This window comes from Chiloscyllium punctatum, chromosome 7 (genome assembly GCF_047496795.1).
Source record: "Chiloscyllium punctatum isolate Juve2018m chromosome 7, sChiPun1.3, whole genome shotgun sequence".
Taxonomy (NCBI): Eukaryota; Metazoa; Chordata; class Chondrichthyes; order Orectolobiformes; family Hemiscylliidae; genus Chiloscyllium; species Chiloscyllium punctatum.
In genome coordinates this window covers 89,793,585-89,805,636 of record NC_092745.1, presented here as the reverse complement: position 1 = coordinate 89,805,636, position 12,052 = coordinate 89,793,585, and the positions used below count along the sequence as shown (strand labels likewise).

At 38.7% G+C, this 12,052-nt stretch overlaps 1 protein-coding gene across 1 annotated transcript in view; it reads left to right on the top strand.

The window, feature by feature from the left end:
* Nucleotides 1-12,052, top strand: part of faf1 (Fas (TNFRSF6) associated factor 1) — a 391,777-nt gene that overhangs the window by 35,144 nt on the left and 344,581 nt on the right. The window contains exon 4 of the mRNA XM_072574268.1: nucleotides 7,197-7,399. Coding sequence (XP_072430369.1) covers nucleotides 7,197-7,399 — 203 coding nt within the window. The remainder of the gene's footprint in view (nucleotides 1-7,196; nucleotides 7,400-12,052) is intronic.

Genomic DNA, 12,052 nt, shown 5'->3' with positions numbered 1-12,052 from the left:
CCCTTCCCATTTATCTCTCAGCCCCCTTGCACCACTCCCTCCTTCCTGATGAAGAGCTTATGCTCAAAATGTCGATTCTCCTACTCCTTGGATGAGCACCACACTCTGCGACTCTGATCTCCGGCATCTGCAGTCCTTTTTCCGAGGAGATGGAGGGGCTGGGGGAGAGCTGTTCACAATGTGTGGCGATATGAAGAGGATTCCACTGAGCACTCTGTGGCTTCTGTCATCATGCAGAGTCTGGTTGAAGCATAAATTAATGCAGAAAATAGTTTTATGAAATATTTCAAAGAAGCAGCTTTTCATATATGCAATGTGTTATGTATTCTTTGAAGAGGTGACAAGTAGGTTAGACCAGGGAAACCCAGTGGATGTGGTCTATCTAGACTTCCAAAAGGCCTTTGATAAGGTGCCACACGGGAGGCTGCTGAGCAAGGTGAGGGCCCATGGTGTTCGAGGTGAGCTACTGGTATGGATTGAGGATTGGCTGTCTGACAGAAGCCAGAGAGTTGGGGTAAAAGGTTCTTTTTCAGAATGGCAGCCGGTGACGAGCGGTGTCCCGCAGGGTTCAGTGTTGGGGCCACAGCTGTTCGCATTATATATTAATGATCTGGATGAAGGGACTGGGGGATTCTAGCGAAGTTTGCTGATGATACGAAAATAGGTGGACAGGCAGGTAGTACTGAGGAAGTGGGGAGGCTGCAGAAGGATCTAAACAGTTTGGGAGAGTAGTCCAGGAAATGGCTGATGGAATTCAACGTGAACAAATGCGAGGTCTTGCACTTTGGCAAAAAGAATAAAAGCACAGACTACTTTCTAAATGGTGAGAAAATTCATAAAGCCAAAGTACAAAGGGATCTGGGAGTGCTAGTCGAGGATTCTCTAAAGGTCAACATGCAGGTTGAGTCTGTGATTAAGAAAGCAAATGCGATGTTGTCACTTATCTCAAGAGGGTTGGGATATAAAAACACCATTGTGCTACTGAGACTTTATAAAGCTCTGGTTAGGCCCCATTTGGAGTGCTGTGTCCAGTTTTGGTCCCCACGCCTCAGGAAGGACATACTGGCACTGGAACGTGTCCAGCGGAGATTCACACGGATGATCCCTGGAATGGTAGGCCTAACATATGAGGAATGGCTGAGGATCTTTGGATTGTATTCATTGGAGTTTAGAAGATTAAGGGTAGACTTAATAGAGACGTACAAGATAATACATGGCTTGGAAAGGGTGGATGCTAGGAAATTGTTTCCGTTAGGTGAGGAGACTAGGACCCGTGGACACAGCCTTAGAATTAGAGGGGGTAAATTCAGAACAGAAATGCGGAGACATTTCTTCAGCCAGAGAGTGGTGGGCCTGTGGAATTCATTGCCGCAGAGTGCAGTGGAGGCCGGGACGCTAAATGTCTTCAAGGCAGAGATTGATAGATTCTTGTTGTCTCGGGGAATTAAGGGCTACGGGGAGAATGCGGGTGAGTGGAGTTGAGGTGCCCATCAGCCATGATTGAATGGCGGAGTGGACTCGATGGGCCGAATGGCCTTGCTTCCACTCCTATGTCTTATGGTTTTATGGTCTTATGATAATGTTGATCTATAATGCGTTCACTTTAATAGTGTACTATTTGTTACCTTGCTTCTTTATTGCTATATTACTTTATCTGGAGACATGCTAGTTTTTGAGTTTTTATGTACACATTTATTTGTGGAATGTGGACAACTTTGAGGCCAGACTCTGTTGCCCATCCCTAATTGTCTTTGAGAAAGTAATGATGAATTAAAATGAGGTCAAATTGGAAAATACTTGATGAAGCATGACAGCTATCCTTTTGCTTCACACGTAAGTAATGTGGTACAGCCAAGGTATGTTGTTTAAATGAACTTCATTCCATATTACGCGCACAAATTGCGTTGAATGCTGACATGCCAAGGTCACTTTGATTTGATACAAATATGCTGGTTCAGTCTTGACAGTAGTTGAAGGTAAAGGAAAAGCTGAATTTCTCCCCACTTGAAGTACATTAATTCCATCCATTTGAAATAGCCCATAAGTATTTTTATTTCTTAACAGGTTGTAAATATGCATGATTCCTTGTCACCAGAAACTTCCAGAGCTTTGTAATTTGCCCCTTTTGCTCTTGGTGCAGTTTTGAGGTCCAGTACAAATTTAACATGGCTTCACTAATTTTGATTTCTTCACCCTTATGGCTTAATTTTTGTTTATTGCTTGCTGATCAGTGATATTGATTTGTTAACCTGTGCCTTGGTTCACTTTCCTCTTCAGCTTATATTTAATCAGCTTTGTGTGATATCTGTATTTTTCACCTTATTTATCTCTAAGATTCACCTGTTTCTTAACTACCCAACTTGCAAGCTTTTTGATTTTTCATTATCAGTGTTAGCTACCATACATACTCAGTTATAAGTAAAGCTTCTGAAACTAAATTTTAGTCAGAATTGGGGGTTGACATTTATGAGAAGTTCAAATCCTCAAAAATTCTCCACAAATTCTTGCTATTACATGTTTTAACATGTTCATTCTCAGAATATCCATTGACATAATTTCAGCTTCATTTCCCAACTGCGGCCACATGTTAGACATTCCTCAATTTGTACATCTAATCTCGGGCCTCTGCCTCAATTATGTAAAGAGATTCCTTTAGTCTGTTGTGCTTGCGGCACAGTGGCTCAGTGGTTAGCACTGTGCCTCAAAGTGCCAGGGAACTGGGTTCAATTCCCGCCTTGGGCAACTGTCTGAGTGGAATTTGCACGTTCTCCCTGTGTCTGTGTGGGTTTCCTCCCACAGTCCAAAGATGTGCAGGTTAGGTGAATTGGCCATGCTAAATTGACTGTAGCGTTTGGTGCATTAGTCAGGGGTAAATGTAGGGGAATGGGTCTGGGTGGGTTGCTCTTTGGAGGGTCGGTGTGGACTTTTTGGGCCGAAGGGCCTGTTTCCACACTGTAGAGAATCTATCTATAATCGACCAATCTTGTCCAATGTTCTGTCGCTCATTGCTCTGAAATCTTGATGACTAAGTTTGAACTTGGTTTTTTTATTTACTATTCCTCCTTGTATCATGTTGCCATATTTGATGGTGATGTGCACTGGGGTCCCATCAGCATCAGTCAGTGTGTTATCCTTGACCTCACATGTTGATGTACACAGACACAAGGAGCTGTACAGAAGTCTTATAATAAATAGATTTGCAAATTTGGCATTATTTTGACTGATGAATAGGTTTACAGATGAATGGATGGAAAGTAGATAAAGTTCAGATGTTTTTATCACATGTTGGAGTGTTGATCTTTACACAAAATCAGCAATATGTGGTATGAAGTAGATATTTAATTTAATTTTTAAGAATCAAAGCAACTTTTTTTTTTCAGTCTTTTTCAGCATTACTGTGAAGCACTAAAGGTGGTCAGTGCATTACCTTGCACATTGTATGTCTAGTACAAGAAGTATAACTTGATCCTCTAGCACAATGGTTGTCTCGACCTTTCAGACCATCTGCCAGTTCTACCTCATCGGCTTGCACTTGCCATTTCAAAACAGGCTGACCAGAATTAATGGGAACTAATGGCAATTTTTTGTTTTAGCTACTAAATGTAATCTAAAATACATTAATTTTAAAAATAAAGTAACATTATTAATTTATGCCAGAAGCTGAAGTATAGGTATATTCATAATCTAAAAAGCATGAGAAGAGAATATTAAAATAACAGCAAATGGATATTTGCTCCCCAAACAAAAATCTGAAGTGCTGAAATTACTCAGTAGGTAGGCTAATATCAGTAGAGAGAGAAAACATTTCCATGTCCATTTGAATATGACTCTTCAAGAGAACACATATATGTTTGCTATGTTCTAGTATTGTAAATTGTCACAATCTTCAAAGCTAAACTTAACATTTACAGTTGTTTGTTAGTACAAAACTTGAGTATTTTTTTAAAAAAAGACAGTTTGTTGAAGCTTTTCATCTTACTTACATCAGGACATTTTGCAAGAATACCAACTCGAGAAAAAACTCTTATGCTGGATGGAGGCGGGTACTGACTAGTTAGCATATGTACTCTGATTAGTAGAGGCATTACCATGGAGAATGCAGCAGTTAATGCTGTTTGACTGTTAACTACCAGACTTTGCTTAAATTTTAAACTAGGCACTTTGACTGTTACATGTTCTATGTAATCTGGCAATTTTTTGACTACTCGCTTCACCTACTTATAGCCCCTTTGCAGACTCATTCACCATTCCCACAACTCATGCCATCTTGTCATTTTTCGTAGCACATATTTCTGTGATGAACTCAGTTCCTTATATATATTAAACACGTCAGACCCTAGCACTGATCCATCTGGCACTTCATTGATAACCATTTTCTATCCTAAAAAAGATCTATTTATTGCAACTCTATTCCAGTCAGCAGGCCAGTCCTTTATCTAATTGATCAGGCCCAGCACCATAAACTATAGTGTTGTAGTCTTTTATGTGGCACCCCATCAAATGCCTATTGTAAATCCACAAGGTCTTACTTATCAACCCTGCGTCTTAGATCCTCAAAGAATACTCATTAATTTATGTAACATGATTTATCTTTCTAAAAAGCATGATGACATTGCTTGTTGATGGTATGATTCTCTAAATGTCCTCCAATCACTATTATTAAGAGTAGATTCTAGCAGATGTTGGGCTCATTGGCTTATAATTTCCTACTCTGCAGTCTCCCTGTGCTTGAACAGTGTTGTGTGATTTGCCTTTCTTTAGTCCAATGGGATATTTCCCAAGTTTGCACCCAATGATTCTGCTATCTCTGCAACCACTTGTTTTAAGACCCAAGGAAGCAGGCTGGTAATTTCATGGGGATTTACAAATTCTAAGTTTTCTCACAGCTTTTTTTACTAGGTGACAGTGATTATTTTAAGTTCCTCGCCCCACCCCCACTTAAATTTTCTTTTGTGTCATCTCTTGAAGACCAATACAAAATACTTGTTGAAAGCCTATTTCTTCTGCATTTCCATTGTTATTTCCGGAGTCTCAGCTTCTACTCACTTTAGCTACTGTGTTCCTTTTTTATATTTGTGTAAACTCTGAGTTGGTTCTGATACTCCCAATTTCTCCCCTTTTTTTTTCAAAGCGATCTGTTAGTATCTGAAACTTTTATGATTTTATGGTCTACCATTACACCACCGTGCATCTTTTTAAAAAATTTGATTCCCCTCTCAACTTCCTTAATTAACTATAGATGGTAGATTTTTTTGATAGAGTTGTTCTTTCTTAACAGAATAATCTTTGGCAAGTGTGAAATACATACTTAAATACCTGTCTGAGCCTCTATACTGTTTTTCCTTTTGACCTATTGTCCACCTATTTTGGCCAACTCTGTCTTTATGCACTTGTTACTCTTTATTTAAGTTTAAGACACGTGGTACAGACTCTCATTTCTCCTGTTTGAGCTGAATGTAAAATGCCACGTTTTATGATTGTTTGCCTAAAAGATCCTTTACTGGTGAGGTTTTTAGTCAAGTTCATTGCACATTACCAGATCCAAAAAACTTGGACCTTGATAGGTTCCACAAACTATGGTATCAATTATACTGAATAAATTCCAAGTTTACAATTTAATATGTCCCGTCACTTCAGGTGAAATCTGTCCCAGTGTTTCACCTCCCTCTTCCATGTGGTTGCTATGAATCACAGTTATCCACCAATGTCCATGTTCGACAGCTGCTACACACTCCCTGCTGTCAGTCAGGTGTAGTTATATCAAGTGATTTCACTGGTTAGACAGCTTTGAATTTATACTGTATTTCCGCAGTACCAGTTTAAACTACTAATTGTTTCCAGAGAGAGAAGAAAATGTAAAAATCACCAATCTCCACCTACCTGTTCACCTAATTAATGCTTGGCAACTTAAGCTCCCATGCCCTGCTGCTGCCTTCCAGCACCTTCTCTCAGGCCAGTCCCTTTTCTCTGCACAGGTACAGAACAACATTTTTTCTGTCACTGCACTGAATTCTATCACTAACCAGGTTCCCAGGCTTACACCCTGTCTTGGGCTGCTATTTTTATACTTGCCTACGAGTTCGAATACTTGTTTTTATACTTGATAATAACCAAAAGAGCTGAGTCAAGCAATGCTGGCTGGAGAAGCCAGTTTGAATTACAGCAAACTTTGTGTTAGACCTGCACTTAATGAGCCAGCACTCTTGATAATTTTCTATCTCAAGTATTGGAAGTTTACTATCTTAGCACAATCTCTACGCTGTCCGAGTAGTCATTTGCAGGTGCCAGTAAGAATGCTCTCTGCTGATACGTTTTATTTAAGGCGAAGTTGCAATATTATTTCAGTGATTTATGCTGTTAACAAAGTGATGTGAGTACCCTTTGCATTGTGTTTATATTACTTAGTGTGTTTTTATACTGATTATATGGACCTCTTGATCAACCGGTACACTCCTAGTCCCATAGATGCCGGTTAATAAGAAGTTTGCTCTACTTATAGCTATCTACAAGGAGCTTGTTCATCTTTCATTGAGGTTGCAAGAAACCAAACAGTAGATTGTAACTAAAAGCAAACTTTACGACATTCTAAAATTCTGTCAATTGTCAAATTCTCAAGCTTGCAATCTAACATGAACTGTCATCCATTTTGAGCTGCTATGTTTGTATTTGCTAACTTGTGTAAATAATACTTATAGTGAAAGTAAACTATATGGTAGTAAAATGAATATCTTTTCAGGACTTGAAATTTGTTTTGAAATGCATAAGCCCCTATGTCCTTAAGTGTTTTTTTATGATTATTCTGCATTTAGACATTTTTTAATTTAATGCTGTATGTGTTCATAAATGGGTCCTGTTGAATTTTGTGGATTATAAAAGGTAATTCTAAAACCAAAAACCAAATCACTAGTCATGTTTGTAAACTTGCAATCAGAAATTTGGAACAAAGTCCGACTTGACGATCTTAATATGTTGGTGAATGACCAGTTTTGCCATAGCTGCCCAAAAGCAACTTGAGTGAAAAATATGTATTAGAATGTAAGCATCTACAATGTACAATATGGAGACAACCTGTTACAAAGCAGCTATCTATAATTGTAATAAATTAAAATATTTTCTCAGCTATTATCCTATGTTACATAAATCTTTAATCTGTTTTATTGAGTTTCTTTTTGAAATACCTTTTACTCTGTTTTCAGTGAATTTGTTCGTGGTGAAGCATCGCAGGATCCAGTTTATGGTCCTACCAGCCAACCTTCTTCCTCTTCTTCAACTTCATCAGCTTTCTGCCCATTAGTACCATCTAGGCCAGTTGTAGAAAGGCAACCAAGAATGTTAAACTTCAGAGTAGAATACCGAGACAGAAATGTGGAAGTAGTAGTTGAAGACACAAACACAGTTGGTAAGATTTTTAAACATATTCTACTTGAAACAACAGAAGTGTGGTTAAACTGACCAGGAGACTTTGTGTATTTTCCTGTCACCTCCCAGCTTCTGGTTCCATTCACGCTGATGTTTATTCCCAAAATATCATCATTGTGCACTCAACAAAATTTGCATCTTTGTACTGAATATAACTAAATATTTATACCTTCTTGGTCCAAGATAATGTTGAACATTCAGGACTGTATGAGAAAAACTTAAGCATGTTTTCAGCGTTGAGCAGGTCTGCATCAGTTTAGTCCTTGGGTATTTGTGTTGAATGCATCAGCCCAGTTTAATTAGATCTGCAGAAAATCTTGTATTTGTTCCCCAATAGTTTTGTTATTGAGTCTTTGGGTTTTCAAGGAAATTAAGAATATTGCTCTTGAAAGCATAGCTCTCGTTTAATCTGATCAGGTTCTTAGCACATGCTTAAATTAAGAAGAACAGTTAAATCAAATGCCAATGCAATGACTTGGCCAATTTTCTGTAAAAATTAGTTTTTACAATTTGTAACAAGTTGAATCCTTGTTCATATAATTTTTTGACAGTATACTGGAAATGACTTTAGTTACCTGAGAGCATAGATACAGATTCGGTTGTGGCTTTCAGAAGTGAATTGAATAAGCAGCAAAGGGAAATCATTTGAATAGAATGAAGGCACAGAACTAGTTTAAATTGTTCATGCAGAGAGCTGGTACAGATTTGGCCATCTGATTGACATCCTCCTTCTGTGCTGTTACCATTGTACGATTCTCTGTGATAGAATATAGATAAATCCATTAACACTTACAAGGGATAAAGTATTGTTCTCTGTTGAGGGAAGGCTATTACTTACTTGAAACTATCATGTGCTGACAAATATGGAAGAGAGGCTATTGTCTCGAAATAAAATCGTGTATACATAGGCCTATACCTCTTCTCATAAAACTAACTTGAGGCAGAATTGCACAACAGGAGGAAATATGAATTATATACTACTTTGCACTGCATTTAATGTTACTAAAGCCAAAAGCAAGATCTTGGTGACACTGGCAATCTGAAATAAAAATTGACTTGGTCGAACTGACCAGAGTTCATTGTGTTTCAGACTGAACCTGACTCCCTCAAAAAATGCCAAAGAGATAATCTGGACCCAAACATTTTCTTATTTTAAAGGCAAGTGCCAGGTGTTGCGTTTTGGATACGATTTGACTGGTCAAATTACCAGGCTTGAAACACTTTTTATTCATAGACGATGGTTAGAATACAAACAAATAATTGGAATAATTTAACTCTTTTGGCAAATTTAACAGAATAATAGATTATTTAACTACTAAACAGAAACTATTCCAGTACAATAACATCCGAGAAACACACCCTTGGCAATGGCAAATTCAGTATCATCAATGGTCTGACATGCAATTCTGGCGGCAGGCAGAGAACCTAAGCTTTTATCTGGAGCAAAGAGAAAGAGATGTAGCAGCTTTCACAACCCCTACAGTGACTGAAAGCTAAGCTAAATATCTTGTTTCTGTGGGAGCTTGATCCTACCCATTCAGCGTGCTTCTATTGTTCCAACTTGTTATTTTTTTTAAAATCCCCAGGCGTTATAGGCTGTTTAGTTTATTGGCTTGCTGCTCTGCACCTTTGTCATAAACCTCATTTTAAAAAAGGAGAAAATACACCTCTTTCAGCCATCATCATTGGCGGTCCCTCCCAGGCAAGAATGACTGTCTTCCACTGTCAAGGTACGATTGTCAGTAACTCTGCAAACTGTTGTGGCTACCGCAGGCTCTATTACACCTGGGACAGTTGGTGGACATGGGAAGGGATGGTTGGGGCACTGTTGTGGCAACACGCTCATTTGGCTGTTTTCACCTGGCTTTCATTTTTTTCCCGATGGCAAGTTTCAAGTGCTTGCCACCTTCCTAGATGCTCTTCCTCCACTTTGGACAGTCTTGTGCTATAGTATTGTCACAATTGACCTAAACCCAACAAATGCATTTCATGCTTATCTCTTTTCATTCCATTTGTGGCAGTCTGCCCATCTTTTGAACTCTGTCATCATTGTGCAGTGTCCTGGCTTTGTCCTTTCAGTTTGCCATGCCACTAGTTTGGCATAATCGGTAAATTTTGATATTACTGTATGGTTATAATCTTGAGGGAATCCTTCAGCTTTGGGCAAGAAATTCAAACTCTCTTCATCACTGAAAGAAATTACTGCTTGATCTTGCTTTAAATAAGTGAGCCTTTACTGCGTAAGAGCTGACACAAGTACCATTTGAGTTGGTGCGATTCACACATATGTTTTAGGAGTCGCTCTTTGTCCTTTGAGCCTGCTCTACCATTCAATAAGGTTATGGCTGATCTGATGGCAGCCTCAAGTTCATATTCCCGCCTAGCCTTGATGATCACTGACTCACTTATTTGGCACGAATATGTATATTTCTGCCTTAAAAATATTCAAATCCTTGTTTAACCTAAAAATCTGAAAATACCACATTCTCTTCCGTTTTTTCATTTCACCTAGGAGTTCCCCTGTGCATTAAAGTATCTTGTGATTTCTTCATTTCCCCAGAACCAAAAGAAAGTGTGCCACAGATTTTAGGAATTGGCTTTGGCTGTCCTTAACTTTCTAGTTGGCTCTTAAGATTTCCAGATTTCTCTGCCTGTGAGGATTTCTTTTCTAATCTCTTCCAATAGCTTCAGCAGCCAGATCTGGCTATTTTAATTCCTTAATCACTTGGAGTTTTAATTTTGTGCATTGTCCCGACTCAATTCCTGCTTGGCTGCTCCAGATCAGGACTGCTCCTCATTTCCAGCAGTTTCTCTGTTTCTTGCTCCGGCTTTTGGCAAATATGTAACGGTCTCATCATGGTATTTGAAGCTGACCTTGTTTACCCTTAAAATATCTATTTGATTTAGGACCCAAATATGCAATTTATACCTCCTAAGAAGGTGACAGTAGACATCTTATATGGACAGACTCAAGGGTTAACCATTGTCCAGTGTTGTCACAGTTCTAACTCTGACATGATCAAATATATGTAGGCTTGCTGTTGCAGTTTTGTTTACTCATAGCAATGTTATCAATCTCACAATTGAACTACTTTTTTAATAGGATGTAGGTAATTTGAAGATTTACCTCCATGATTGTTCAGTGGGCAGATTTATTAGTGATTTTATCAGTAACTACTGTCACAGCAAAGCACAGCTACATTCTTTTACACTGCATATTGCAAACTATGTTGACAAAGCTGCTGGTTATATGTTCTCCATCCTACTTAATTTGTTATTTAGGCTCCTCCCTCTTAATGTATTAAGAGAACATCACCTTTTTCCAACATTAAATATATGCAGTCAGAATTTAAGTTTTTGTACATTAGAATCGTTGTGAGAAATAAGAATGCAAGAATTTAAGTTCTGTATGAGATGTATATAATTTAACAATCTTCCTGGATTTCCTGATGGGTTAACTTTTCCGAGATATAGTTATCACTTGTGTGTTCTTGCCCTGTAGTGTCTTACCTATTTTCAGAGTGTTGATTGTTTGCAAGGTAGTCTTCCATGTTTTCACTCCAAATTTCTTTGATTGTTTTCTTTGCAGAACTGCTGTGCTGGATGTTATACTGTTAAACAGTCCCTTGAGTTGACCTCTGTTTCTCCATGTTGTTCCATTAAGTTTTATGGTGTTGTTGAATTTAGGCTCATAGCGCATTTCTACAGGTAATCAGGATCCCGGGTTTGGACGTAGGACCCTAACTCTCTTGTCCAATGTGCAGATGAGACAGTTTCGTGCATGTTAATAATGTACCATCTTAATACTTTTTTTTTGATAAGTTTGTCCTGTATTTCAAAGAGCATGAATAGATGATGGCTTGTCAAAGTTGTCCTCAGTTACTTTCTAGGCATTACTTTCTCTGGTAATGGTAAATGCATATTTATGTGTAACTATAGACCAGTGAGCCTGACATTGTTGATGGGCAAGTTATTGGAGGGAATCCTGCGGGACAGGATGCACATGTATTTGGAAAGGCAAGGACTGATTAGGCATAGTCAACATGGCTTTGTGCATGGGAAATCATGTCTCACAAACTTGATTGAGGTTTTTGAAAGAAGTAATAAAGAGGATTGATGAGGGTAGAGTGGTAGATGTGATCTATATGGACTTCAATAGGGCATTCAACAAGGTTCCCCATGGGACCACTGGTTAGCAAGGTTAGATCTCACGGAATACATGGAGAACTAGCCATTTGGATACGGAACTGGCTCAAAAGTAGAAGACTGAGGGTGGTGGTGGAGGGTTTTTCAGACTGGAGGCTTGTGACCAGTGGAGTGCCACAAGGATCGGTGCTAGGTCCTCTACTTTTTGTCATTTACATAAATGATTTGGATGTGAGCATAAGAGGAACAGTTGGTCAGTTTGCAGATGACACCAAAATTGGAGGTGTAGTGGACAGCGAAGAAAGTTACCTTGGATTACAACAAGAATCTTGATCAGATGAGCCAATGCGCTGAGGACTGGCAGATGGAGTTTAATTTAGTTAAATGTGAGGTGCTGCATTTTGGGAAAGTAAATCTTAGCAGGACTTATACACTTAATGATAACGCCTTACTGAAGTCCATATAGATCACGTCCACTTCTCTGCCC